Below are 27283 nucleotides of genomic sequence, written 5' to 3' on the forward strand. Positions count from 1 at the left end.
TGAGAAATTATATAATATTATGTGTGCCCTTAAACACTAACTCATTAGCTATAGAAATTATATAACAGAGTATTGTCAATCGTATTTGGCGGGGATAACTACGCGCATGAATGGCACCCCACTATTATACACAACACGTGTTACGTGATTCCATTCGCAGAATTTAGTCACAGTTGCCTGCGGGCCGTCAAGAAGTTGAGGTATTGTTTCGTTTTTATTTTCTAAGTTATCAAACATGCATACGTATGTATATTTTGTGTTATATTAGTTTTATTCCTATATTTTCATACGGTTTCTCCGTTTCCACGAGAAATGAGTATAATAATGACAGTGTTTCGTATCAGTGGAAAATTTTACGCCTTCATTTTTTCGTCGGTTTTTATATTTAGAAGAATATCCAGTTACAATTCTTTGACAAATTCTATAGTTTAAGAACAGATAGATTCTTGCTTGTTTTGATTTGTACAAGAGTACAAGTAAATGCGTTGCAGTTGTCTCCATTCACGGCAACAATGGTTGCCGCTCTTACTAATCTTCTAATGCGCATATTCACAAGTTCATCGTCCAGTACATTACTTAGAAGCCTGTAACAATATTAAAACTTACGGAATTTTTTCTATAGTTTACTGTAACAACAAAAAACAAAAATATATATACAAATTGTTAAGACGATGTTCCAATGCTGATATTTCTTTGAAAAAGTTAGCGTCCTTCTTACGATTGATCCAGTAATTCTTTTGAATCTCGCACGTGACTCTAGCTACACACGTTGGTGAGAGAGATACTTTCTTTCCATCTTCATCATTCTACTTAACGATAACATAGTATAATATATTAAAATGGAATAATTAGTTAGAATCAATGAATGAGAAATTACAATAGAAACACTGTCCAGCTATGGAGAATGGTAGTAAAAGTAAAAAAGCATAATTTAACAAACTTCTATCAAGGTTTTATTTTTCTACTCGCATTCTATAAAAATATACATGTGTACTAACATCTGCAGTCCATTTATATCGATTTCTTACGAATTGACTCTTCAGAACCAATAAGTACACTCTTTCTCAATAGTTGGACAGGATATCGTTCAAATACGACTAAACAACCTTGGTAACGTTACTTTTCAAGTTTGTTAAAATGTAATTCATATAATCATTTCTGTCTTTGATGGACAAACTCGATCGTTTCTTTCTGCCTGATACAACTCCGAGCGGAAGAAGAACAGGATTTGTTGCTAAAGCGGCGGCTGCACCAATTAACGCAACACCTGCCAATGCCTTTAAAGCGACGGCCTAATGCAAATAATAGCAATCAATATGCGCTAAAAAGTACGCACTATTGTCAAACTGTATAAACAATTTTATCTTCAGTACTGCTGATCGTGTGCAGGCCTCTTTAAAATCAGATTTCGATTCGTCTCTAAAATTCAACCATTACCTTGTGTGCGTTAATATTCGGATGGGGAGGAGGATGTCCATTTGGACGATTTGACTCCACAGATCCGAATTCATCGCCATTAGCGAAGGTCCCTGAAATTCCATAATCACCTCCGTAACCAGTTGGTCGGTTAAAGCTATATCCTCCGAAACCACTGCTAGCATAACCATATCCTCCGCCGGAATCATAACTACCAGGTTTGCGTGAACCTTCGTTCCCATAACTCGGTCGTGGACCAAATCTAATAATAACCGTATGAGATTAACTTAAATGTTAAAAAAGAGATAATCTACAATTAGTTTTCAAATATTTTATTTAAACGATATCCAAGCCTGAATATTACAATTTCATTTGGAAAAAATGACGTTTCATAGACATCAACCTAATGACTGCTTACCTATCTCCTGTATGACCTCCTTCGTAAAATGCAGTTCCAGCGTAACTTCCACTTCCGGGTCTTCCGCTTAAACCTGGTGGTGGTCCTTGAGTTTGCCAGCCGTATCTGCGTATGTATTATGTTTTCGATAGAAAATCTGCACCTTCGTAAATTAATCACACGATACTTTACCAAGATTGGATACCTTTTGTTTAAAGCAGAAATAATAAACAAAAGACTACATAACTGCTTCAAAATAAAATAGACATGAAAATAATTAATTTTCCAAAATACATTATCATTCGGATAACGTTAATTCGAAGTAAAGCAACAAAGCAAAAGTTTTATTCGAATAATTATTCGAACTTGAATTTTATTCGATTACTTAATTGTGCCCAATCCTGCATTGTAATACTAATTTAAAGAGTCACCTATCAGTGGGTAAACGTTCAGTAAATTTAGTTTGATATCGACCATTGTCCACAGGGATCCTACTGTGATACGAATCAGGTCGCGTTGACGAATTGGAACCGTATCTGGGTCCGCAGCAACTGAAACTTGCACGTTTCAATTCATCGTGATGCGAACGTTTCAAAAATGTAAAGATTTTTATTCCAATACTTCACTTATCTCTTGAATCAGATTCCAATCGCTGATTGATAATCGTTCGTGAATGTTTATCCAAATTTTTCTGTCCATGTTGCGCGTTATCAGACACTACGCTATACAGATATGGCGTCTTGGAAGAATTTTTAGCGCGTACGACGTCCGTCAACAGTTTATCTTTCGTGAGCTGTTTCTTAACGAATTCAGAAGCCGCGGCGAATTCATTATTCTCCGCGAGTGCACAGCAAATAACGCTAGTCGTTAGCAGAGCGCAAATGAATCGTTGCGACATCTTAATAAAAAATCTACTTAGGTAACAATTCGCTACGAGATAGTAAAATTTCTAGATACGTTTTAGCGTAAAGACTGGGGAAAGAAAAGTGGTTCTTTTCCATGAGTTTCACCTTTATATATAGTGGCCACGCATGAAATATCGTCGCGCGTTTGTCCTTCAGGACTGGCGGCTCTCTTTCCAAGCTTTCTTTGCATCGTCGTTTCAATTAGAAAAATTATTCGGTAAAAAGTACATCGGTTATAGTTGATAAAAATTCTTATTTTAATAATAATTTTTTTCTTTAACTTTCATATTTGTATCCTATTTTCATTTATACTTCGTATTCGTATTATCTTCGATGGAAAAAATTTGTGTGTTTAGTTGCGTCTCTGTAAATCACGAAGCATGACCAAGAGATGTGTACGAGCATGCCGGTGAAAATATAAGTGTCACGAGTGAGCCAACAATATCCTTACCGTCACGCTAAGGGTGTAATTAACGTCCGTTTGTTACCATAGTTTTAAGTGAAATTTCACATTCTGATAGAACAAGGAACAACAGGTCAAATCTTGAAAGCGATAGACACTCGGATCTATCGCTTTCACATTAGTGCTGGATCGTACTTGCGTTCTTGTTAATGCGCTCTTTAATTGCACCTACATAGTTTGGTTGATATTATCATTATTTTCTTGAAAGTTCAGGAAGCGTACACATTAGTCTTCAATCTTTTTACTTTCCCATGCATAAAAAGAATTGCATCGTGTCAGTTTATTTTCATCGTACAGACCAAATTGGCAATTTTCTACGTTCTCTTTGTTTGGAACTTTTCAGTGATTTTTCCCACAACTTTTCACAACGTCGTGCATCGATACATTCGCTGGTACTGGAATACAAAGACAGATTGACTTGATCCTCATTGAGGAAATTTTAGGTAAATTGTATAAGAAAGTGAGACGAGTTGGTTAAGAATCCAACGTGTTGGAAGGTACTTTTTATGAAATATTCCATCGAGTACGATCATCGATGAATCAAAATTTCGTCCTTTTAATATAATCGGCATTACAATGCACAATGGGGCAATCTGTTCCGCCTAGATATTTTTTGTGTCGGTGATTGTCGATCTTAGTAAATGTATCCCCTTACAACATAGTGCAAAATTTGTCTGTCCATTGTGCGTGAACCACTTGCAAGGTTGCAAGAGAAGAAAACGCGGGTTTTAAAAATATGACGAAAGAAAGCAGTTAGAATCACCTAATTTACAAGGGAAAAGATCTGAGAGGTCAAAGAGCGTAATAGAGGGGCAATCTTGTTATTTTGATTGTAACTGACGAGTTTTCTGGGAAAAGGTAGAACGACGAATCGAGGAAATTGCGTTGAAAGTTCTAGCAATAACGAAAAGAACGTACATAGAAAACGAAGAAAATAAGGAAGAATTTCATAATGATTCGATCATTCAACTAAAAAATACTCGAAAGTACTTGAACGCTTAAATTCGATAATCGTCTGGCTGAGAGAATCGGAATAGTATACGTCAGTTCGCTGCTAGTTCTTATAAAACTGTATTCTGGTTTATGTATTTGCGTTTATAATCACGTTACAACTGTTTTTCGTACTTCCATAAATTATTGCTTCTAACAGCTCAAATTCTCCAAACTTTGACTTAACGTCACTGTCATTTTCAGCTCTGTGTACAGGTTCGTCATGGATCCGCGCGTATCGCCTTTTCCCAGAATACAGCTCGATTTACTTGAAATCGAAAGACAAACGATTGCTTTTAGAGAAAGAGATCTGTTACTCGTGGCGAGATAGAAAAGCTAGCAAAGAAAAGATTTCTGGTCTATGCAAAGGGAGTGAAGAGCGGGCAGAGACATTACGGAGCTAATTTGGAGAAGAAAAAAGGGGGAAAGGTCGTGGATGGAGCGGGATGATTCGTTGCGCGAACGAGGAGGAAGAGAGAAAAGAAAGTGGAGAAAGAGGAGGTAGAGCAGGGTCGGCGGGGTGACAGGAGAAGACACGACGAGTAACAAGAGATCGTGGAATGGAGCAAGAGTGGAGTAATCAATACGCATTCACACGCGGTGGCTAGCATCCCGTTTCCATGGAGACCGACGCTGGCGCATGTGCAATTTAACCAACCAACCTCACATCGTCATAGAAATTTACTCAGACACAATTCTACCCCTGTACAGCGCGGAGCTACTAACCAACAATCTTGGAATCTCTTTAAATCATCCCTACGATACATACTATAATCCACGTGCATCTATGTATGTTTGCACTAAAAACAAAATGTACAGCGATCCGAATGTTCGCAATGTTCTTCGACTATACTTTCCAGCGAAACGTATCGGCGTTCGTTAGGACGACGTGCACAACCTTGAAAAGTCTGAGTCGAACACCGTGCGAATGAAATTTTCTTATTTATTCCCGTATTACAACACCCACAAGCAGGAAACGAATTTTCCTCCTCTTTTTGGTAGAGACTTTAAAAAGACAGATGATACTGTACGATTGTCCTCTTGATGACGCTCATGCTTGTGTATCGTTGCCACCGTGGAATACAGTAAAAGCGTTCGACACTCGGATGTTCACCCCCTGGCCGAGTCAGAGGGGATGGAAGCGTTAGAGTTTGCGGGTAACAGGGGGTGGTTTCCCTATAGGCGCCTGCGTCGAGTCCTCGATGACGACTCGACGAGGTAGGTGCTCGACCCGGACGCAGTACGGAAGAAACGTCGAGCACGCAGAGTGCCGTCCTCGTGACACATCTTAGCTTTTCTTTTCTTTTCATCCATGGCAACAAGGAAACGTGGCGAAGTTTGCCCGGTGAATCATTCCGTCGAAGATTGATCGCGGTGATCCTACGGTTTGACGAGATCATTACGCGGTACCATGCATCTCCCGTCTTTGCAGTGACCGTAAATGAAGAAGACGTTTATCGGAGCCGAGGCAAAGGTTATCAATGACTCGATGCCGCGGCGAGATAAAAGATGCATGGAATTTCTGAATGGTACTGAATGACCCGAGTGACACTTCGTACGTCGTGCGCCAATAGAACGATTCTTATCAACATTGGCAATACCTTGACGATATATCCAGTGGTGGATACAGTCAATATGTCGCGGTGAAGCAGTTTAAGGATGAACCTGTCTTTTGTCCGCCGTGTGTTCTGTGTAAACTCGAATACCGCGGTCGGCTGTATTCTTGCTCACCGTGTCACACCTGCCGTTGGGAACAACAGGTTGAAAGTGGAGTTTGTGACGATTTGAAGACATCACTGGGAACGAACCGGAGATTTCGTTGTTGCTTCTGTTGACCGTTCTGGGCCACGTCATTCGACAGATTCGAAGGTCTACCAATTAGACGATGCGTTTCCGCCGAATCAAAGGTTAATCGCCGAGGAGCATTCAGCGATGTTCTTACCACCGTAAAGGCAGGCTTAGTCGCATTTAATCGTCGCTTGCATGTGGGTCACAAGTTGCATTCGCCAAAGCTAACGAGATAGAGGGTTTACCGAGTAGAGAGGTAAGCTTGTTAAAATTGCGTTACCCTCAGGCATCCACCGTTACCGGCTACCTTAATAATTAATTCGTTCTTCTTAACATTTTTCAAATATTCCCGCTACTCGTTACGTTTTCCGCTCCTTCGAGATTTACCGTGGGTCGAAGTAGCTGAAAACATTGCGGTCTTTTGTCTCTGATACTTGGAACTTTTTTGCGTGCAATATTTTTCTTGTATAAATCCTTAACGCCAAATGTGAAAAATAAATGGCGTTCGAGGATAAAGGGGAAACGAGTTTAAACGCGTAGCTTGAATGGATTAAAATAGATGATATTTAGAAATTATGAAGTCAGTGAAGTCGAAGTCACGTGGTGAAGATGCGGTTTACGGTGTCCTTAACCTCACGGAAAATCAATGTTCTTCACGTAATGTTAGCCAAGTATGCTGTTCTATCTTCTTTATAAACCGTGATACAAAGTTGGACATTGTTCGAATAAAATTTTATTCCAGTAAAACTACGAATAAAATGAAGTTATTCGAGAATAACGAGTAACTTTTTATTGAAATAAATATATGAAACAACATACGTGACACGACACCGCGTTACAACAACAAACTGAAAATTCTTTAACATTATCTACAATACGCAACAGATTTAAATTTGTGCGATGCATGAGCTAAAATTTGAGTCTAAGGCTCGTGATACAATCGAAGTTAGGAAAATTCTATGGCTCAAAATAAAAATTAAGATTAACAATGTCGCACTGGTGACAGCATTTCCGAAATAGTTCAGTTTGGAAAAGTCAAGTATGAATGTGCTTTAACTTAAACAATACTTTTGGCAAGAAGATAATGTTTTACATTTTCACAAATTTTCGCGTGTCGAGCGAAAATCTCTTGCCGATCCTACACTTCTGTTTGGTCGTCTTTTAAGGATATGCATTTCAATGTGAAAACAATTTCTTTGATCTGATCGAGGTCATTCACCGCGTTTGTTTGACACAAATATCTTCGCACTGACGAATATTAGGCAGCACTTGAAATAACTCACGCTCAACGCAATTGCTATCGTGCAGAAGGAACGAGACAGACGGCACACTGTCGGAATCTTTGTTGTCGCCGCATTAATTTCATTTATTGAAACCTAACCGGGTCTAATACTCTATTCAGGGGCACCGATACCGCGACCATCCAGAAACAAGTATTATCAATTCGCATCACGTTGCTCTGCGATTTTATTTTAAGGTTTCGTTCTATTCTAAAAATTCCTTGCAAACGAATTTATCTATTTCTCATTCAGATTGATCAACATGCTTCGACCCGAGCGACTTGCTTAATGAGTACGTGGCTTAAAGGAATATTTTAAGCGAAGCAAATAAAAATGTTAGTAAAGCGGTTTCAATTTAGTTGAGTTCGAATAAGCACCGAATTGAATCTCGAATATATATACAGTCACATACCAAAGCTTCAAGATCTAATCATAGATACGAACCAACGAAACGAGAAATTCAATGTCCTGGAAAAATGATCGGACACATTCGTGTTGCACGGTGATTGGGATTACGTTTTATAAGCTTCGTTTAGATGATTTACATCGGACGTAATTATACAAGGGAATACGTGGGGTTACATGGATCCTACCGCAAGTGACACTGGTGACACGCTGGAGGGTTTCTAGAGGATGTCATTCAAAACACGCGTCAAACAGCAGGGACGTTTTACATCGTAACGCGATGACAGGGAACGATTTCCCCTACTTTCTTCTTATTCCCCGCCACACGACACTTTGTAAACGTTTTGAAGAAAGAAGAGAAAAGTTCGATCGACTCGTAACTCGATATTAAGAATTCACGATATAGATTGGCGTTAATTTAAAGGGAATTGCCACTTAAGCAACGCTTGAATTGTTAATGCTTTCATTCGCTTCGACGAATCGACAGGGGTCCAAAGATCGACGCGATACGCGAGAAGTTTTCTGTATCCTATGGGGTGTGCAACGTTGCATGCGCCGGATGACTTTTAGTTGGCGTCCGCTGAACAGAAACAGGAAAAGATGCGGAAGAAAGGCAAGGGAGAAAAAGATTACACGGGCAGGTGTACAACGAAAAGTGGTTCTTTGCACGTGCATCCGCTGTAATGAGAACTCAGTCTTCATTCTCCGACGTAAGAATGCGTTAACGAACCTTAGGTGAAAGTTCGCTTAAAAGATTTTGTTAGCGCTCGGCTAAGAGCTTCTGATATTTCAAATATGCCGCTCGTACTAGATTATGAAGTAGCGTGTGTATGGAAGGAATTCGGAAACCGTAGCCTTTAACATTCATAAATCTCACTTATCGCGATTTGTTATCGCCTCAACCAGAGTTTGGTATAGAAACATGGACTCGGGGCAAAAAAGAGGAAAAATAGTGGAACGTATAGGAGGATAAGCTGCTGGAAATACCTACATATTTTTCCGTGGTAGACAACGAAAGAATCGATACTGTGAAATCGCTGAAAAATACCAGCCACGTTTCTCTAATCCTGCCTTCTTCGCTAGTATTCGAACGAAGGGTGCGAGCCCGCTGTTTAAAATCTGTAGACGGAGATATTATATCGGTTGTCGTATTTTCCTCGCTCCCGGTATTCGTTGACGCTGTTCAGACACCCGCGTATGTTTCATAAGATCTTTACGCTCGATTCTCCCCCGTGCATTACGTCCATTTCAAAGATCACGTAGAAAAAAGTCGTGCAGTTAACAACGCTTGGCTAGGGGTAACGCGATGAAGTCCGACAGATTAATTTCGCGCGAAAAAATCGTAACTTTTTCTGCCACGTTGACGACTTGCTAACGATCAGACAGTACAGCAAAAACAAGCGACGAGTAACGACCGTACATGTAATTCAGCAAGGCTTTTTAGTGTTTTTAGCGACAGCATGTGTGGTCTAAAGTAAATAATCCTCGTCACAAAAAGTTGATCGATTTATTCAAAATACATAATTGTGAAAGAAGCCTAAACTTTTCAACTTTTATAGATCGACACTCGATTAGAACAGATGATCCACGTGTTTCTAAGTTATCGTTGTAATTCCATTTTAACGTTATGTTGGTTCTACAGTTACGAAACAAGAATAAACTGCCTCTCTATCGTTTCTCTTGCTTCCAGTGAATATACTCTGTCTTTTTGAGGGAAAAACAGAAAGATCATCGGTGCCAGACGGATTCAAGCGAGATAAAATGATTTTCTTCGTATTCGATAATTCATAAAGTGAAAGATTTGGCACTTCTGAATGTTAAATCGCGATTTACGCAATGCCATAAAAGTATCACTTGCATTCCTTTGGTTCTAGGTGTTTCATTTATGAATTGAAAGTTTATCGACGATTTTATGACTGTAAGATGCAATGCGTCATAAACAGAGGTCCTTGGACGAACGACGCGAAACAGCCGGGAAAGGAACATCGGGCCAAGTAATACAGGAATCAAGAGAAGTGCGAGTGTCGACGCGATAGAGGAAATTGTCTGACTACGCTCCCTTGTCGGAAGCCGGTAGCGGTAACGCATCCCCTCGCGAATCGAGTTAAGCAGAGCGAGCGAGAGAGGATGCTTTTCGCTCACCCTCCACGCAGGATTCCTCCCTCTGCCTTTCAAACGAAAAGGGAGTCGGGGGATCAAAATCTAGTCGAATCTTGGCGGTCGCGCTCGTAGCATATCGAACCTGGGAAAAATGAAATTCCCGCCACCGGTCGATAACACGCCGGTTTCCAACGTTGTTAGGGGTTGCAGGAAGAAAACGCTTCCCCGTAGAGTGCTCAAGAGCCAGCAGTCGAAGGGATATTGCTGTGATAAAACAATACTCGAGCAAACGAGAGATGTTGAGAAAATATGCCCGGACAAAATCCATCGAGTCTGACTATACACGCTCGTTCTTAACTTTTAGAGCACTTGAACTAGAAGAAGATAAGATAAAACTAAAAAAAAAATCACTAGGAACTTATATAAAATCTTTGGGATTGTTGTTTCGGTAGTAAATTATTGCGCAAGCGAGCTCAGCTGTTCTATTATTTATGAACCGGAGCTTGTTCTAAAATTTGTCCGCACTCGAAGAATTTGTTTCTTGCCAGTGATTTCACAATTTCAACGCTGTCGTCATTTTTGCCGAAGCAGACGCAAACGTAGCGTCGATGCATCATAAAAGATTAAAATGACTGTGTCTTTGAATATACTTCCAGTAGGATGGACGTCGAAAGCAACGAGAACAAACGACATGTTTTCGTACGTTTCTTGTTTCCGGGTCAGACACCATTTGCCATCGATTTGACAAAGTGTGAAAATGCAAGTTATGCAACGATGCGACAAATACGAGGAAGTTGCGAATAGCGACTGATATTTGAGAAACTTTTCCACCTATATTTAAACACGGTTTCACGAGGGAATCGTTGAATTTCCATTCATTTGAATTAGACCGCCCACTACAGAGGTTACACCTCAAAGCCTAATTTATTCAACCAGATTGATATGTCAACACGGAATTGCTTCGTTTAACGCGCTATTCGATCTTTCACTCTTTTTTCATTAATATTTCCATTAGCAAAGATATTTCTATTTCTTCCACGGTTCGCGTTTCAACTCTAAAACGATAAATAATACTTGCGTGCTTTAGAACTTTCCTGAGCAACATTGCAGGTCATAAAGTGACCCATGAAAGTATAGAAGACTTGTATGGGTACATTACGTGCCTTACACGAAACTTTCTCAAATTTCATACTGTATTTTTTATTGATTTTATACTGATTTTTTTTGCTAAGAATATCTTTGCAATAAGTGACTCGCGTTATTAAATTGGTTACAGATTTTGTCGATATAATCACGGTGGTCGTGCCTAGTTATGGTACTAATGAAATTTCGAAAAATTTTGTATAACATACATAGTATATTCGTAAGAAATTTCAATCTAAACGTTCAAATACTTTCGTCAGCCACTGTACGTTCGTTATTTTCCCCGTATTTTCACAGATTTCCCTTCGCTACGTTTTCTTGGTGTTACTGTACAAAACGAGTATAGGTATACCATGGGGAATCCCATTTGTACCGGCGCGGCGCGTCTACCGGCGAGCGTATTGCTTGGCAGACGTATTTGCGTACGCGTGTTTGGGGTGCGTGAGGGTGCATTCGTTTACCCGAAACTCGATTTCGAAGCTTCGGTAATTGAATTTCAAATACGTCTGCGTAGCCGTTGATGCGTTTAAAGGCAACATACGAGGCATTTAAGAATATCGTATTCCTTACTGTCCAACTCGCGATTATTAAAACAAGAAGAAAAACAATCTACTTTATGTAATAATTTCGTTTCTCTATATTTTATTTTTCCTGTATCGGCACCATCAAAACATAAATTTATCTTTCTTGTTATCTTATGAATAAATACTCGATAAGCCAAATTACAGTGGCCGCGTAATAATTTTGAAAGTGCATTTCGTCAACATTTGTTAAATTCTCATTGAACTATTTTTGGTTCGTCTGTTAATGCAGCAAAATGCAGCAACATCCGCAGTCTGCTTTTTACTCCAAATCGAACTAGTTTTCCCAGTTTCACTCAATTTCCATGTATATCACGAATGAAACACTCGTTAAATCGTTTCATTCACTGAAACTAATTCCGAGATCTCTCTGTTACAGGAAGAAAATGTGGAGCTCGGTTACTGCGGCTGGCAGTGAAAATGGGCCCGCACCACCTTCCAGAAGCAAGCACAGCGCTACTTTGCTCGCAGGGCACGTATATCTCCTTGGCGGACGAAACGGCAATCTTCCTCTCAAAGACCTCTGGCGATACAGCCTCGGTAAGTGATAATTACTATCGCTTTCAATTCTTACTCGACGATATGTACGAATAGTTAGTAGCGAGCTTTGCAACTAACGACGGAATTATGGAAAGCGAGAAGGGAAAGTGGAATTAGTGGGTGGAAAAAATCCTTGTAATTACAAGAGGTATTAATACACGACGTCTGAGTAACTTGAATACGGTACACGAACAACATCTCTGACCAACGCACCCTACCATCTCGCTCGGTGAACGAGGGTGCGCGACGGAATTTAAACGGGGTTCAGTCTGATCAATAATACGCCATTATTAAAGCCCACGTATATCAACTAAATCCGCCGGCGATACTCCACAATTACGACTGTTTCCACGGAGATCAGACGTACGCGAATTAATTGCACCCTCATGTGATAATCCATGGCTTATACGCGTCATAACCAGCACCGTGCGTTTGGCTATTGCGTCTCATAAGCGTAAAACCAACCGAAACACTTCGATTCTTATACGAGACCTTTAAAAGCAAAGTGCAAGTGATATTTCTCTGATATATGGAATGAATCGCATTTCAAGTTCAGAAGAGTTAAAAATATCGTAGGTAGAGTGTCTAGAGGTAAAAATTAAGTGACATTTATATATTCATAAATTTTTTATGAACTTTGTCTTTCAATTCGTTAGTTATCGCATACGGAGGAAACAATTTCATTGAACTTTACATGCTTTTGATATTAGTAATCTTCTGGTAAACAATGTTTTGTGAGAAAAAGAGACTTAAAACGCGAAACAACACATTTTAAAAGCGTCTTAGCGGTAGGAAATTTATATTGCTAAAGTTTATCCTTCTGAATCATCTAAAAACGGATAAACGTTAGGATAGTATACTAAGCGAGACGGTGTATTGGAAATTGAATCGAAAATGTTGAAGCGATTTTATAGTTATGAGACGTATCGCATTAATCATTTCGTAGCATCGCGTTCAAATCGATCAGTTTTTTCAATGGCGAATTATTTGCTGGAAACCACGCTTTGTCTTAGCAGAAAAAGTTTACCAAGAATCAAATAGAAGCATCTCTTATTCGGCTTAAATAGCCGACCACGTAGAGCCTAGCCAAGTTTCGATCTGCTTGACTGGCAACACGCTAAACGTATTCCCTGTGGTCTCTACATCGACCGATATCGGAATCAGCCAGCGAATTCACGCGAGCGGATTTTAAATTGGTCAAAGTTCTCGTTACGTTCTTTTAGGAAAGAAACGTTTAAATCGTGCGATGATCCGAACCAGAACACGTTACTGTGGGTAATTCGATGTTGTACGCAAAATACGAGGCGAAATCCTAAAATGAATTTGCAATGGTCGATGGTACGTCCACGAGGTGCCCTATTCATCAGAAGGGATTGTTCGGCTACGACTTCGGGTGAATATTAAAGCGACATCGGAAGGGTTGGATGTTGGCGGTTTGTCTCCTGGGGGCAAATACTATCAGAGTAACCCCCTAGCGTGTTTTAAAAGCATAGCATTGTCGATACTTGATCTTGCAAAAATATTGTGATACCTCGAAGAACCGTAAGAGTCCTTCGTCCTTGTATGTTTTGTTTCACCCTCTTTTGCGATCGGTGGGGATTTCAAAGGGTTCTTGTCCTTTATTTTCTATTTATTAAATCGATATCTATCCTAAAACATTAATGACGACAGTAAAACTGCAATAGCGTGCAGGTATTTCTTTGATATTGTTGTATGTCGATACATCGATTCCTTTAATACATTTTTCAACAAGCTGTTAACTTAAACGCGAACGAGAGTATTATAAACATTCGTCGAATGAAGGCGAGCGAAGTAACATTTTGCAATATTTGTCTTTGGAGTTGTAATAAGTGCGAGAACGCGTTGATACTCACGTGGCTTAATCCATTTTTACATCGAATGCCTAATTTGTGATGAGTTTGATAAAGATTAGAGATCCATAGCGGATCGATCGTTTCTACTCACTTCGAGTCGATTATTTTCTTTTTCTGCCATCAAAGCCATCGGAACTTTATCCCGTGAACAGCATTTTTCGAACAAAAGGGTGTGCATAGCTTCGTAGCTAGCTAGATACGACACGTGTTCGTAATCAATGTCGGGCATCTCTAGTGTCAGTCTAGGAGAGCCGCAACTACTTCAGCCAACACATTATGCTTCTTACGTAAATTTCGTACGCTTTGTTCTCGAGCACGTTCCAGTGCGAAGCTGCGATTCGAACGTTTTTACCGTAGAGGAACACTCTTTTGATTTTCGTTGGAAAATACAGAAGAACAGCGAGAGGTGGAAGGTGGAAGGTGGAAGAAAGAATCTTTTGTTCGGCATCGGGCAAGAAAAATCTCGTCCTTCCTTTATTCATACGATATAACGTAACTTCATGCCCCGCTGATTTCCTTTGCCTTTATTTTTCTGAGCGGATTAGGGGAGCGTCCCTTTTCTCTTTTCGTAAAACTTCCGAAGGGTAAAAAAGAACGTCTATCTCTTGTTAAACCCATGCAATAAAGGAACAAGTTTTAACGCACCCTTCAAAGCGTCATCAACTTAACGTTGAATGAATTTAGATTTATTCGATCTCCTTTTACGTAGATTACGTAAAAATCATGCTCTGATTCTTGCAAAAAGAAGAACGATGTTCCGTCAGCGTACAAAGTGTCCTTGCAATCGTAATATGGACTCGCAAGAAGCAATTCTTTATGAAAAAATTAATTATAAATGTAGAATAAAATTTTGCGTACGAGATTCCGTCCTCGAGTGAAGTCCTCGATTTTGAAAATCTGCTCGACGCAAAATTTTCATTCCGCACTTTTCGCTTACTTTTTTCACGAGGAATCGTTTCGTACTCGGGTGCACCATGATTGCACAGACACCCTGTGGTTTTTGTTTTAATACGCGAGTCGCGGTATAATTATTTCTCGTACGTTTCGTTCTTTTTTCTTCGCGTCCTTGGCACTGCTTGCATTTAATCCCTCGAACACACTGCAACATTCGCCGTCGTCCCTCTGTTTCTAAGAAGCCCCGACCGCTTGGAGGATTTATTTCAGAGCAGCAGATTGCCGAGGCGGGTGAAAGTGTGATTTAGCGCGTCGAAAAAGATTTCCAGATACCCCTGAGATTACGATTCCCTTTGCGTGTCTTCCTTTTAATTTTGCACGGTGTTGCATCGATGTAGTAATTTCACACGAACACCCGTGCGCTCTCGTTCGCCAGTGTCGAGACATTGGCTGGTTTCATACAAAGCGTCGACAACCGACTCGAATCGATTCCGAATATTCAAACGGACTTGAAATTTGTTGGAGCTTACCAATAAATATGTAACGAGCAGGTGTTCTGATATTTATTGCTGGCAGCGTAAGCGAGTTTCTGAAGATATGCCGAAAAATAAGGGCACCGCTTGTGCCGTTAAGTGGCATGGCATTCTTTATCCTAGCAAAAACTAGGACAACCGTATGCATACACGTTACATGTTACAGCGGAAACAGGTAATTAAAGCGTGCAACAACGGCATACATTAAAAAAACTGCAGCCACTAAATTAAGCATACCGTCTGGATGCGAAACACGCGACACCGATAAGACGAGCCTCTTTGTTCCTTCACTCTGTTGCAATTCTTTTAATCGCGACTTCATCATCCCCCTAGCGGAAAAATGCACAAAGCCTGAGTCGCGTAAATCTTGTTTATCCAGCTTGATGCAAAGAGAGAAACAGAGAGAAAGAGAGAAAGAGAGAGTCTGGAATATGAAAACGTTTGGAATAACGAGCCGACGGGTTAACCCTTTCTTTATTTTCTTTACAGCCGACAGTAAATGGGAGGAATTGCATCCTGGGGGAGAAAGACCGCCAGCACTTCAGGAACACAGCGCGGTAGCTTACAAGGATTGCCTTTACATTTTCGGGGGTGAGCTCGGCTTTTCCGCAGGCACGGAAACGCCACTTTGGGTTTACAATGTCAAGGTAACGTATCACCCAAGGCAAACCGGATTGCACCCTCTCTCGAAGAACGTTACACGTGTCGCGGTAAACTTTGTTCGATCGAATCGGAAGCATCGAGATGCGTGTTGATTACGAACTCGCGTTGCTTATACCAATGAAATCGGGCAGACGTTACGGCTCGAAGTAAAAATAATAAAAATTAAAAATAATAAAATGTCTTTGGAAACTTGCTTCTTGAGAAAATCGGGATATACGTACGTATACATACAAGTATATTCGATAAAAGATATTTCAAGCCACGTAAATGACGAGTTCACACGAGTAAAGTGGTTTCAACTGAAATTCGAATAACGAGACTTCTAATATCTACGACTCAGATGAATAACAATGTTATTTACTGCCACGATATAAGTGTCTAAGATAATAAGATAACTATACGTAAAGTAAGATAAGGTATATATATATATAACGAGATATATATATAAATAATTACGGAAATGAATTTCAATAGGAAATTTATATGAGATTCCCGTAAACTATCATTCCCGTCAGCTACGCGTACCGGTTAAATTCATTAAGAAGATCTAGTTTTATTCGAATTTAGGCGATTCGATTTGACGGAGCCGCGGCAGCCCCGAGGTATTTGGCCCTATGATGCTCCTGGCGTCGAGGGTTTCGACACCCTCGGTTGAACAAACCAGACGAAGGACCATGTAGGCCTTGATTGACAATATCTTGCTCCGATGCTTTTCATTTAGTCCCGTTACTGAAATTCGTTCGAAGATACAAAACGACGATTTTAGGAACTACGTATAAAGCGAATAAAGGGGAAATGTTCTTGGTTGCTCGTTTGGAAGGAGAGCTATTAGACAATAGCTCTTCCTCAAAGTTCTTGCCACTTCATGCAGTATAACGATAGCTTTCGTACGATTGTTTGCTACGCTTGTCTCATGGTTGTCCTTAGTTGTAGTTTACTGGTTCCTGAACCCAACCCTCTCTTTTTCCACTCCCCTAGAAGACAAGTTGTCATGTACATCCGATACGTCGGGTCTTAGTCTGTCTTTTACGTTGTTTCTATCGATGTTGTGGTTTCCTCTGGGTATTATTCTTTCATCTGTCTTCAGCGTCATCAGCAGCCCCTATGCACCATTTCTTGTGTCCCTCCTTGCAGATCGAATAACGTGATTAAGGCTTTCGCAAGCTGTGCCATCATGCTATGTACAGAGTGATCTAGAAATCGTGGTATATTCGAAAAGGAAGTGATTTCTTACGTAAAAGTAAGTTGAAGACGTAGAACTATATTTTCTCCCGTATTTCGATTTAAGTTTTTTCGACGTATATCGCGATCAATCACGAGTCTCTGGCCGCCATCTTGTTATTCTCGTGATGATTGACCGTCGTGGATGCATCATTCGTCACTGTCATCTCCAATTTACCGCCATTACCTTTCAAAGGTATCGAGTTCCATCGATCGATGCGCACACCGTCCCATATATTTGTTTGTTCCGAAGAGCGACTATCTTGTGTCACGTGAAAAATCGATATAACTGGAGATTACAAGGCAGAGACATAATAACTTACGTTTTTTTATCTTTTAAAGAGCTGTAACGTTTACCGATAAAGTTTATCATGTTTTTGCCATGCGATCATTTACCATATTTGATATTCCACAACATGTGACGATCCTTTGATGCTTGCAGTTTAACAAGAGTAATTTTTTTGACAACAGCTGGTGTCAACAGCCCTTCCTTCCATTTCGTACCCTCGAAATTGAATGGCGCTTATCCTCCCAAGGGTTCCCTCTTCCCTCAACCTGTATACCATTAAAAATTGATAAACCCAGGGCACATATGAAACGTGGTATCAGTTTCACTTTAATAATTCCTCACCTTTCAGCAATATGCACTTGTGAAAAATGAGGATATTAGAAAGTATGAACACAAATGACGTCTTCGTTTAATTCTCTATAAATTATCGAGGAGAGTCACGAAGAAAATGAAGGTCGCAGATAAAAAGCTTGGAATCTATCGGATCATTCCTTCCTTCAACTATTTCTTCTCCTATCGTGTTTTTCCCCACGTGATCTTAAGATTACGCGACCCGCCTACTTTTCTCTTTTTAATTTTCCCTAAAATCCGAACTTTCTTTACCGCGTTGCTATGGTTACTCTTGGCCCGTTTGTTTTTATTCATTGGACCATGTCGAAGGCCTGGGATATTCCCCGTTGCTTGTCTCTTCGCAATGTATTATTGAAATCCGCGTTACGAATCCGTCAGGCGAACCCGATTGGTTAAGCCGGAGGGGTTGCTTCGTGGTATGCTCTCTTTCCACTCTCTTTCTCGTCTTCCCTCCGAGCTTCGTTAAAATTCTCTCTTGCGTACGGTAAATCGAAGTCGGAAGAGAAATTTCATCCCGTCGAATTTTTTTTTCTATTTTTTTTTTTTTTTTGCGTAAATTGATGGCAGCCGCTCGATTTAGTTCGAAGACGCGAAGATTCATCGATATATCGCGCGTCTGTTTAAAGTTTTACAGCGATTCGCGTAATTGATGGTACCCAACTGTTCTCTCGCTAATTTTACAGCGTTTTAACGTGGATGGCGAATTTAGCTAGTATTCCACCCTTTCACAACCCCCTCGTACCGTAATACAGGGTAGACGCAAGTGGCTATACAGACCTATCAACTTTAGGCACGTACTTGGAGTTACGTAATTACTTTCAGCACCCCTGCTATAAAGCTTATATACCGTCCTTCCATCTTCCTTCCTTTGCATGTACGATCGCAGACCCTTGGCTAAGCCAACGCATTTGCTTCTTTCTCTTTGACGCTACACATTGACGGACTGGAGCGAAAGGCTCGCTGTGATCGCCACTATGCTTCGAAAGATACGAATGTCGGTGCTATCTCGCATATGACAACGCACAGAAACAATATTGGTAATTGGTTTCATGAGAAAACGAACGAATGACAAAATACACATTTAATGCCGAAGTTTAAATGTAGAGGTAGTTTTGATATACATAGATTTGGTTAACAATGTATTGGAATTAAAAATTATCCTTCTATACGAAGTAGAAAATGTGACTTGTTATGTTCTTCGTATTTAAATATCATGTCATAATACATACGGACATCGGTTATGTTTCTATTAAATATAGAACAGGTAAGTAGAGGAGAGCCCTGCCATCCTTCGAAAACAAATCGTGCGTTGCTTATGTCCTACATATTTTCATCAGTATTTTTTCAAGGTAAACGATTAAAAATAGATCGATGCATTTAACCACGTAACTATATTTTATGCTTCTCTTTATTCTATACGTCATTCCTCCCCCCTTTTTTTTGAATAATTCAAAATACGATAATGCCAAAGAAGCTGTCATTAGACCTATGCTATCAAGCTGGAATCTACTCGAACGACAAAATAGGGGAATGACGAATTAGAACTCTTGTGTGCCTTTTGTTACGTACAACCCCAGTTATATCCGTCATTCAGAAACCTTCAGTCTGGTCGAAATTGGAGAATTCTCAGGTCTATTGTCACCTGACTCGAATGATTAACCCTTTGATACTCGCTAGGATTACCAAAAGACTAAAAGCCTAATATCGTCCAACTTTACCAATATAACTGTGGCACTTGGGGTTTATTACGATGTCAATGAAATTTCAAAATGTTTCCTTCTTAAAGACGCCTACAAGCGCTTCAATACTTTGTTTTGTTAAGGTTATTGGATGTATGTGGGTACAAAGAAACGCGTGAATAAATTGTAAGGTAGAAAATATATATATTGAACATTAAAGTGAAGGTACAAAGTTTGGAATACAATGTGAGCTGGTCCAGATCCACACGCTAGCAGTATTATCCTAAGACTGAAGAAAACCCTGAAGCCAAAATTGCAAGTGAACCGAATGTGGTTTGCCTTCGACGCAGTCTTTTGTCTATGCGCCGTCGATGGCTTCAGTGCTTGAGAAAACTAAAGATCAGATCTAGAGTTTTCTTCTTCAACATGTTTGAATATCAACTAAATACTCGAACGTTTGACGAGTACAAAAAGTATCAGGATTTTTCTTTGCATTCGAGAATTTGTTATTTGTAGACCAACATGTGGAGGAAAGTAAGAGCACAGAGAGGCTGTGCGGTTCCCAGAGGTCGAAGAGGCCATACCGCTTTAGTTCATCGTGGTCAGATGCTCATTTACGGTGGTTATCAAGATCTACGTGGCAGCTCTCCAGAATTGTGGGCATTCCATTTCGGTAAAACTTCAGAATTTTTACGATTAAACCGATAACATTTATGCAAATTCATATCTTCGTAGACGCAATTAAAGGAATAGCACTTAGACAAAATGTTTCACCCAATGCACTTCGTTTCTTATACTTTGTTTTATATATTATGTGTATATTCTTGCATCTTGAAATTTCCCATACGCGCGTAAGAATTGGAAATCTATTAATGATGTACGTATTTTGAAAGGTGGCTGACGATACGATCGATAATGTACGTTTTAGAAACGGAATCGTGGCATCTTCTTTCCTCCAGCGAAAGCGGGCCAGCAGCGAGGCACAAACACTCCGCAGTTTTACACGGTGACGCCATGTACATTTATGGGGGTATGACCGACCTACAAGAGAGAAGCGATTGCTGGCGATGGGACGTGAAGACCGCTTCCTGGTGTCTGTTGAAGAACAAACCAGGACCAGGACCTCTTCATGGACACGCAGCCTGCAGGCTTCCCAGTTGTATGCTAATTTTCGGTGGAGAAAGCGGTGGTTTAGCTACGAACGAACTATGGAGGTTTCATTTCGGTAAAAAATCCAAACATTAGTAGCACAACGATTTTGTTCGTCGAAAAAGATACGAGGTGTGAAACTTCTTGAAAGGTACGGAAACGTGGGAGAAATTATCAGTGCCAGGTCCTAAACCCCAGCCAAGAGCGGAAAGCGTTGCATTAGCAGTTTCCGAACTGATAATTCGAGGGACCAATATCGACAATTCGAAACCAAAACCGAGAAATCAAAGGACGAGACTTTGTAACAATAGGATATCACCCAATGAAGCATCGGCTAGACCGAGCTTTCTTAAAGAAATTTCGAAATTGTCGCAAATTAATCTATCGCGGCTAAGTCATCCGACAAAGTGCAGCTATTCGGTTTTAAGTGGCCAAGATGACAACGAGGAAAGTCCGCAAGAGGTATGTTTCTTTTTTAGTTATGTTTATATTAAGTATCCGGACACTTGTCTATATTGTACAAGATGTATTTTAATCACAAAATTGTGAATAAATCGAATTGCAGTAATTTTATCCTTTGTAACTACCATAGTTACGTACGACAGAATATTATGACGCGATTAAATTGACTTTTAAAAGTCAATTAACATGCGATAATACAACTGTGTTTCTAATTTCCTTCAAACCTTTCAAAATTATTTTGTTAATCGACAAGCTCCTTATTTTCAAATTCTGTAATTTCTAAATTACAATAAAAATGAACTCTGCTGCATTTTCGACATAATTACGTTCTCCTAATCTGTATACTCTGGTGAAAATCGAATACCGTTAAAATACGCATCAAAGTGCCTGGATACTTATAAAAAAATAGTTTGTTTTTACCATTCCCTTGTACTCGTATTATATGCACACGTATCAAGCTTTATATCTGCACAGAAAACGCATGTGACAAATGAGCCTGCCTGCAGGCGAATACGTACTATCCGTTTCAGCAAGTGGACTCCGAGGTTGTCGAGCCATCTACGGGTATGGTGAAATCACGAAGCGCTAATACGCTAGCTCGTAGAAGACAAAAACCGCTGGAAACAACATATAAAAACATGGACATGAACAATTGCAACAACGCAACCGGTGGTTCCGGCATGACGAGAGATCCTATCTCGGTACCGAATTTCCGTGCTTTGACCTTGCCCACTCCGGTCCTGACACCTGTAGAAGCAGCCAGGCTTGTTTTCGTCGACCCAGACGAAAATAGCGACAACGAAGAACGAAAGGAACCTCCTACCTCTAGGCTGATAGAAGTTCAAGAGGAAAGGCGGTAAGTGCACTTTCGTACTGCTATTTTTGTAGGCGGAGGCGTCACTAGGTGGATGGATAAGCGATACAATCAGTAAAATAGTGTTAATGGGTAGCAACGACTGATGTAATCACAACCATACGTGTATACACTTGCGTTCAAAAGTAGAGCACCTTCGTTTTAGTTTTTATTTATTTTTAGTAATCGATGTAAATTATTAATTTCAAATTAAATATATTTTTCTGGTAAAATTCGTACTATCTCAGCGTTCTATTCTTCGTCAACTTTCGTTATCGACGGAATGTTCTTTATTATATCGCTTCCACCTACTTTACAATCTACTACGTTACATTCGCAACGATAGTTACATAAGGAATACAGAGATGAAGATCCTTGGAAATTTCCAGAGACTTCGCGGCTGTACATCAGGCCTGTCAGCCGACACGAGGCGAGAGTTACAGCTCGCACCTTTACGAGGCGGCGCTACAAACACCGAAAACACCGACCACGTCAAAAATTCCTACGTCCGCGTCGGTTAGATTCGCTGACTTAGAAGAAGGTGAAGAATCGACGTCGGACTACGCGAGTATAGAAGCTCGTAGTCCCGGTGATCCACTCGCTGACGACGACTGGCAATCAGGACGAAAGGGCAAACAGTATCGCCCCATAGTTACCCCATCGACGATACGCGAAGGTCAATTCGGCTTTTGTAATCCAAATTACCTCGGATTGGATGAAACGAAGAGTCATCATCAGCAACAGCAGCAATCTCAGGATGGCAAGTTTGCGAGATTATTGAACAGCCCACCGGACAGCGTCTTGGAGGACGAACCGGGCAGATCGGCCTCGCAAACGTTTGCGGAATTATTAGAACTTCAAGAAATCAAAAGGGTACCAAGAGCACCGCCTAAAAGTTTACCATTAGGTTCTCCGTCGAGGAGAGCAGTCAGTGCGTCGAGAGCCGAGAGACAACGAGCTAAGGTTGCTGCGGCTGACATCAAGGAAACCGAGACACCATCGTATGGACCAGCACCGCTTTATGTTTTTTTAGTTGGCGGGAAAGAAAAGGGTCAGGTGACGGTGTTCGCGAGGCCCGTTTCTTTGTGGAAATTGCAATTAGCGCCACACATTTTTTAAAAACGATAAGTATGTTTATTGGTTTTATGCATTTTTACACGAATAGTTCCATGAAATCGAGCGATCGATTTTCTTCGAAAGACTTGCCTGTTGCTCTTGAAGAGCGAACAATCGATAAACGCAATTTCCTAATGCCAAACGAAGACTGCAGGGGAAGAATACGATAAGTCAAATTTCACACTTTTTATAGAGAAACAGTTTCGAGATTCGCCTCGTGTTACCAAAATTATCTTTTTATTTGGTTTTTAAAATTTTAGAATTATTGTTCGTCGTAATATCAAAATATTGCTTTTTACTTAATAATTATACCTTTGCCTTACACAAAACTTCGTCAATTCATCGTTAACTTTAAAAGATTTACATGTTTGAATCTAATAAATTGTAATCGTGAGGTAACGTCAAAATCAGAGAATCATTAGAAATATACTTATTATATTCTTCACCTATGATCTCCAAATGTTGCGTCGTTGTAGTTAGAGGAATTTCTTAATCTTTTACTGCGTTTATTATCGAAGACAACGTATCTGTTTCGTTGACGTGCATTTACGTGCTTCTTAATAAGTTTAATTATAAAAAGTCTTCAGCTCTTCGAAGTATCGATATTGGAAATTATGCAATTAATATAATTTATCGTGCAATATCAAATGTGATTAGAACAGCGAAGTACTCGAGTTTACTGCGACAGATTTTTAATTGAACATAGTTATCGTTATTTCAGTATCTTGTTTAAAACATTCTTCTTTAACTATATTAAACTATATTGCTTACATTAAACTATAATAATTTAATTATTTCCGTTTCATTACTCGTTTACTTTGCTACTTACATTTAATAATAAATGTAGTAGTACACGAAACGTTTTACGGTAGATCAGTGAATGGAAACGCGTAGATACATGGAAAGTTCATATTGAACCGGTTCATTTAAAACGGTTGTTCTACGGTTTTATTTATTCATAACGAAATAAGCAGTCTTATGGAACAGATGTTCATACCAAAGCGCAAGTCAAACACGAGTGAAATGAATAACCAACCCTTTATCTACGAATGCGTCCTGTCAGTCTTAAGTGGTATACAATAAGTCTCATAGAATGTTATAAAAATTTACGATTAAGATCGATACGTTAGATCCTAGGTTTACCATAAATGATATAATTTTTCATACTATGGTAGATAGACGTGTAATACGGAGTGCTAGATTATTCAAATTTTTTGACGCGATATTTAAAGATATAAAATAATAACATCAGAAAACTCGCCCGATCTGCGCTTAACTGCCATCGACTGTGAACACGGATATGCATAGAAAATAAAATAGAATTAATATCCATAAGTTCGAAGTGTAATGATCGACGTTAAAAGCATTCTGAATATTAATGGAAATCGGTGTGTGATTGTGCCCAATGTGAATAATTAAAGTACGTTTCAATTATTCTGTGGAGATTAGATTTTTATAAAAAAAAAAAAGATGACTCTAAGTGAAATTTCGTCGGTAAACGTGAACTAGAGTAGAATCTAAGGAAGCTATCAATGAAGATAACTGTGTCGAGTTTTTCTTTTAACTTCATCATGAAAGGAGACACTTGTAACGCGCGAAACGTACAATCGTATATAAAAGAAAAACTATTGTGTTCCAAGACGTTTTAGCGAATATAAAACAAAGGTACGAATCATTGAAGTCAAAAAGTCTCCACTATGATTATATTTATGACGGTAGCGTATCATAAATCCGGTATATATATCATAAGTGAAAGAAACGATAAAATATGGGAGGTCTCTTGTTCATGTAGAGTTTTTATGTCCGCAAAGGCCCAATACATGTAATCCATCCATATAGTAGCAAAGGTCAACGTGGCACCTCATAGGCTGAATATTAAAAATCATAATTTTTAGTCATTTTTAGAGGTACAATAATAATAATAATTTTAATTTTAGATATACTTACAAATAGGAAAGGTTATTTGGTTAACAGTTAATTTTACGCGTAAAATGTTTTAAGATAACAAAGCTACGTTTGGTTAAAGGGCATGTGCAATATGTATAGGTGCATAGTAAGTATCCTTCGTTGAATTGAACGTTCTGTTTAGTAAGAATATTTGGTAATATTCAGCTAGAGGCCGCAGGCACCCGAAAAATTAAAATTTTCCATTCGTAGCACTAGTCAATTTTACATTTCACAAATCAGTGTACAAACGTTAAGATAAATGTTTTTTCGTGATGTCATTTTTCTCCTAGAATCTCCTAACCTAGAATTTGTTAATTTTCAGATATACATATTAGTATGTACAGTATTAATCCGTGATCCATTTTTGCATTGTATGCATGATCGTTGCCCATAATCTTGACCATTTTGCCAAGCAGCTAGTAACCATAGTTAATTAATTAGTCGTACGAAGTATACACACTAGTATACCGCCGTCGAACTTTCGATTGTCCTACGTACATGTTCCATATTTAAGACGAGTTTAAACGATTCCGTATGACGTGCAATTTAATTTAACGAGTTGGAAATTTTGCGATTTAAAATGAAAATGAAAGCGAAGCAGTGCATATTTTAAATAATTAACATTCCCGCGTCATTATTATTTTAAGTTGTACGTATGCGTAACGCAGTCTGATAGTCAATTATAATCGTGTCATTAAATATGTCCGTTGCCAAATAATACTTCTCTTTAGAACGTCATGCCTCGTTAAAACGAGATTCAGAGTATAAGCTCGAAGACGTGGGTTAAACCCGAAAAAAAAAAGAAATTGAGAAAAAAAAATGAATAACAGTGTAGCTGATTTGAGTGCCTGTAACTTCATGCAAATATATGCATCTCATATTTTTCTGCACACGAACGATTTTTCGGAAAAAACAATTCACTGTGTTGTCTTCTGGCTTATGCTTTTCTTTAAAATTACCAGTGACTACGTGTCGTACAAACGAGGCGCATGGAAATAAAATAACAGTAAAAGGCGGCATTGTGATATAATATGCCGATGGAAGGAAAATAAATCGCGTATTGTTCCAATCGAATTTCATATCACAGAACGCAGTATTTTTTCAACGAGTAAGCCTTGAAGCAGATGACCCGCACTCTGATTTTTTCTATGTTAAATGTCAGACAATATATGTATGTATATTATATGTACATCTATTTATATGTCTCCATTTAAATGAATAGTTACGAGGATTAACACCATTTTGTAAATATGGTGATGACAAAAGTATCGTGTAAGTTATCAACATCTGTCCAACATATAAAGATTTTATTAATTATTACTATATTTGAACTATAAGTTAACGTAAAACAAATAACTAGATTTGTATGAATCGTTAAGTTACATACAGTACTTTGTTTTAACGCGACAAATGTATTATTTATTATTTGCATTCGAGTTTATGTATGTAACTATTAATCATAAATACCATAATCAAATTGTGGTATTGATATAGTTTGATAAAGTGAAATACAATAATTTAGTATCAGCCACACGTCCTAGTTTATATTTAAAAAAAAAGCCAATATACTATGGGGTAAATACCTTCTGTAGTTTGCTCAAAGGCAGTTCCGTCGATTACAAAGGAGACCACACATTCTCATTTTCATTTCACACACATGTACACATGAACACAAACAACCATTCCTGCCCTGACCTTCGCCACAAGGGCAATATTGATAAGGTTTTAATTATAAATCACATGGCATTGTAGCCTTGAGGTGACTGGCAGCACTGCCCTTGAATTAGCTAGCGAAAGGATTGCCCTATAAACTATATCTTCGACACGGCCATATAAATGATTCATATGACCGTAATCTTCTACCCTTCCATTTTACCTAAAGTCCAAAAATATCTATATCTACTAGTAACTAGTAACGAACGGCCAACCATTTACAGCAAAGAACTATCTTTGAAGAGTAAAAAACGTCCCTAGGATATGGCGCGCAGTTTGATCAACTTATTTTCATAAGTAAAAATGGATCAAGACAGTTGTGCAATAACGCATGTTACGTTCGAGAAAACTAATTCACAAGGTTCGATTTTAAAGAAAATTTAAACAGCGACTTTAGTTGGGATTGGGGTTATATTTATTCTGAGATAATCTTCGCGAAATTCGAAAAAATTTTGAATCGAAGAGAAGGAAACCTTATTGAAATCTATATAGGAAATTGCAGAAGAACAAAATAGAATTTCGAGTACGGTG

At 39.1% G+C, this 27283-nt stretch overlaps 2 protein-coding genes and 1 long non-coding RNA gene across 5 annotated transcripts in view; 1 reads left to right on the plus strand and 2 right to left on the minus strand.

The window, feature by feature from the left end:
* The window catches only part of LOC132911533 (uncharacterized), a 245660-nt gene extending 227891 nt beyond the window's left edge, over positions 1-17769 (minus strand). The window contains exon 1 of the long non-coding RNA XR_009659022.1: positions 17757-17769. This is a non-coding gene — a long non-coding RNA (uncharacterized LOC132911533). The remainder of the gene's footprint in view (positions 1-17756) is intronic.
* Positions 151-26570, plus strand: LOC132911499 (uncharacterized). 3 transcript variants are annotated; one of them, XM_060968169.1, is made up of 8 exons: positions 151-200; positions 11848-12008; positions 15799-15956; positions 20029-20185; positions 20441-20737; positions 20813-21123; positions 21630-21979; positions 22366-26570. In XM_060968169.1, exons 2-8 carry the CDS (start codon positions 11855-11857, stop codon positions 23093-23095), a joined length of 2157 nt encoding a protein of 718 aa, XP_060824152.1. In that variant the 5' UTR covers positions 151-200; positions 11848-11854; the 3' UTR covers positions 23096-26570. The 3 variants fall into 3 exon arrangements, with proteins under 3 accessions (XP_060824152.1, XP_060824151.1, XP_060824154.1); XM_060968168.1 differs by lacking the exon at positions 151-200 and adding an exon at positions 6102-6215; XM_060968171.1 differs by lacking the exon at positions 151-200 and adding an exon at positions 6102-6215 and having other exon boundaries at positions 21654-21979.
* LOC132911509 (uncharacterized) lies at positions 334-26980 on the minus strand. The gene is made up of 9 exons (XM_060968202.1): positions 26623-26980; positions 3170-3576; positions 2444-3082; positions 2245-2371; positions 1835-1939; positions 1438-1678; positions 1107-1292; positions 658-806; positions 334-584 (listed from the first exon to the last, which is right to left on the minus strand). The coding sequence occupies exons 3-9, from the start codon at positions 2709-2711 to the stop codon at positions 422-424; spliced, it is 1239 nt and encodes a 412-aa protein (XP_060824185.1). The 5' UTR covers positions 2712-3082; positions 3170-3576; positions 26623-26980; the 3' UTR covers positions 334-421.
* Between the last annotated feature and the right edge of the window lie 303 nt (positions 26981-27283).

This window comes from Bombus pascuorum, chromosome 10, assembly GCF_905332965.1.
Source record: "Bombus pascuorum chromosome 10, iyBomPasc1.1, whole genome shotgun sequence".
NCBI classification, from domain to species: domain Eukaryota; kingdom Metazoa; phylum Arthropoda; class Insecta; order Hymenoptera; family Apidae; genus Bombus; species Bombus pascuorum.

Coding starts and splice junctions, on each gene's coding strand:
- LOC132911509 (XM_060968202.1), bottom strand. CDS start 2,711: ATGTCGCAACGATTCATTTGCGCTCTGCTAACGACTAGCGTTATTTGC. Junction 1,679..1,834: donor GGAGGTCATACAGGAGATAG/GTAAGCAGTCAT, acceptor GGTTATTATTAG/ATTTGGTCCACGACCGAGTT. Junction 807..1,106: donor TGAAAAGTAACGTTACCAAG/GTTGTTTAGTCG, acceptor ATCGTTAAGTAG/AATGATGAAGATGGAAAGAA.
- LOC132911499 (XM_060968169.1), top strand. CDS start 11,855: ATGTGGAGCTCGGTTACTGCGGCTGGCAGTGAAAATGGGCCCGCACCA. Junction 12,009..15,798: donor CCTCTGGCGATACAGCCTCG/GTAAGTGATAAT, acceptor TTTTCTTTACAG/CCGACAGTAAATGGGAGGAA. Junction 21,980..22,365: donor GAAGTTCAAGAGGAAAGGCG/GTAAGTGCACTT, acceptor GGAAATTTCCAG/AGACTTCGCGGCTGTACATC.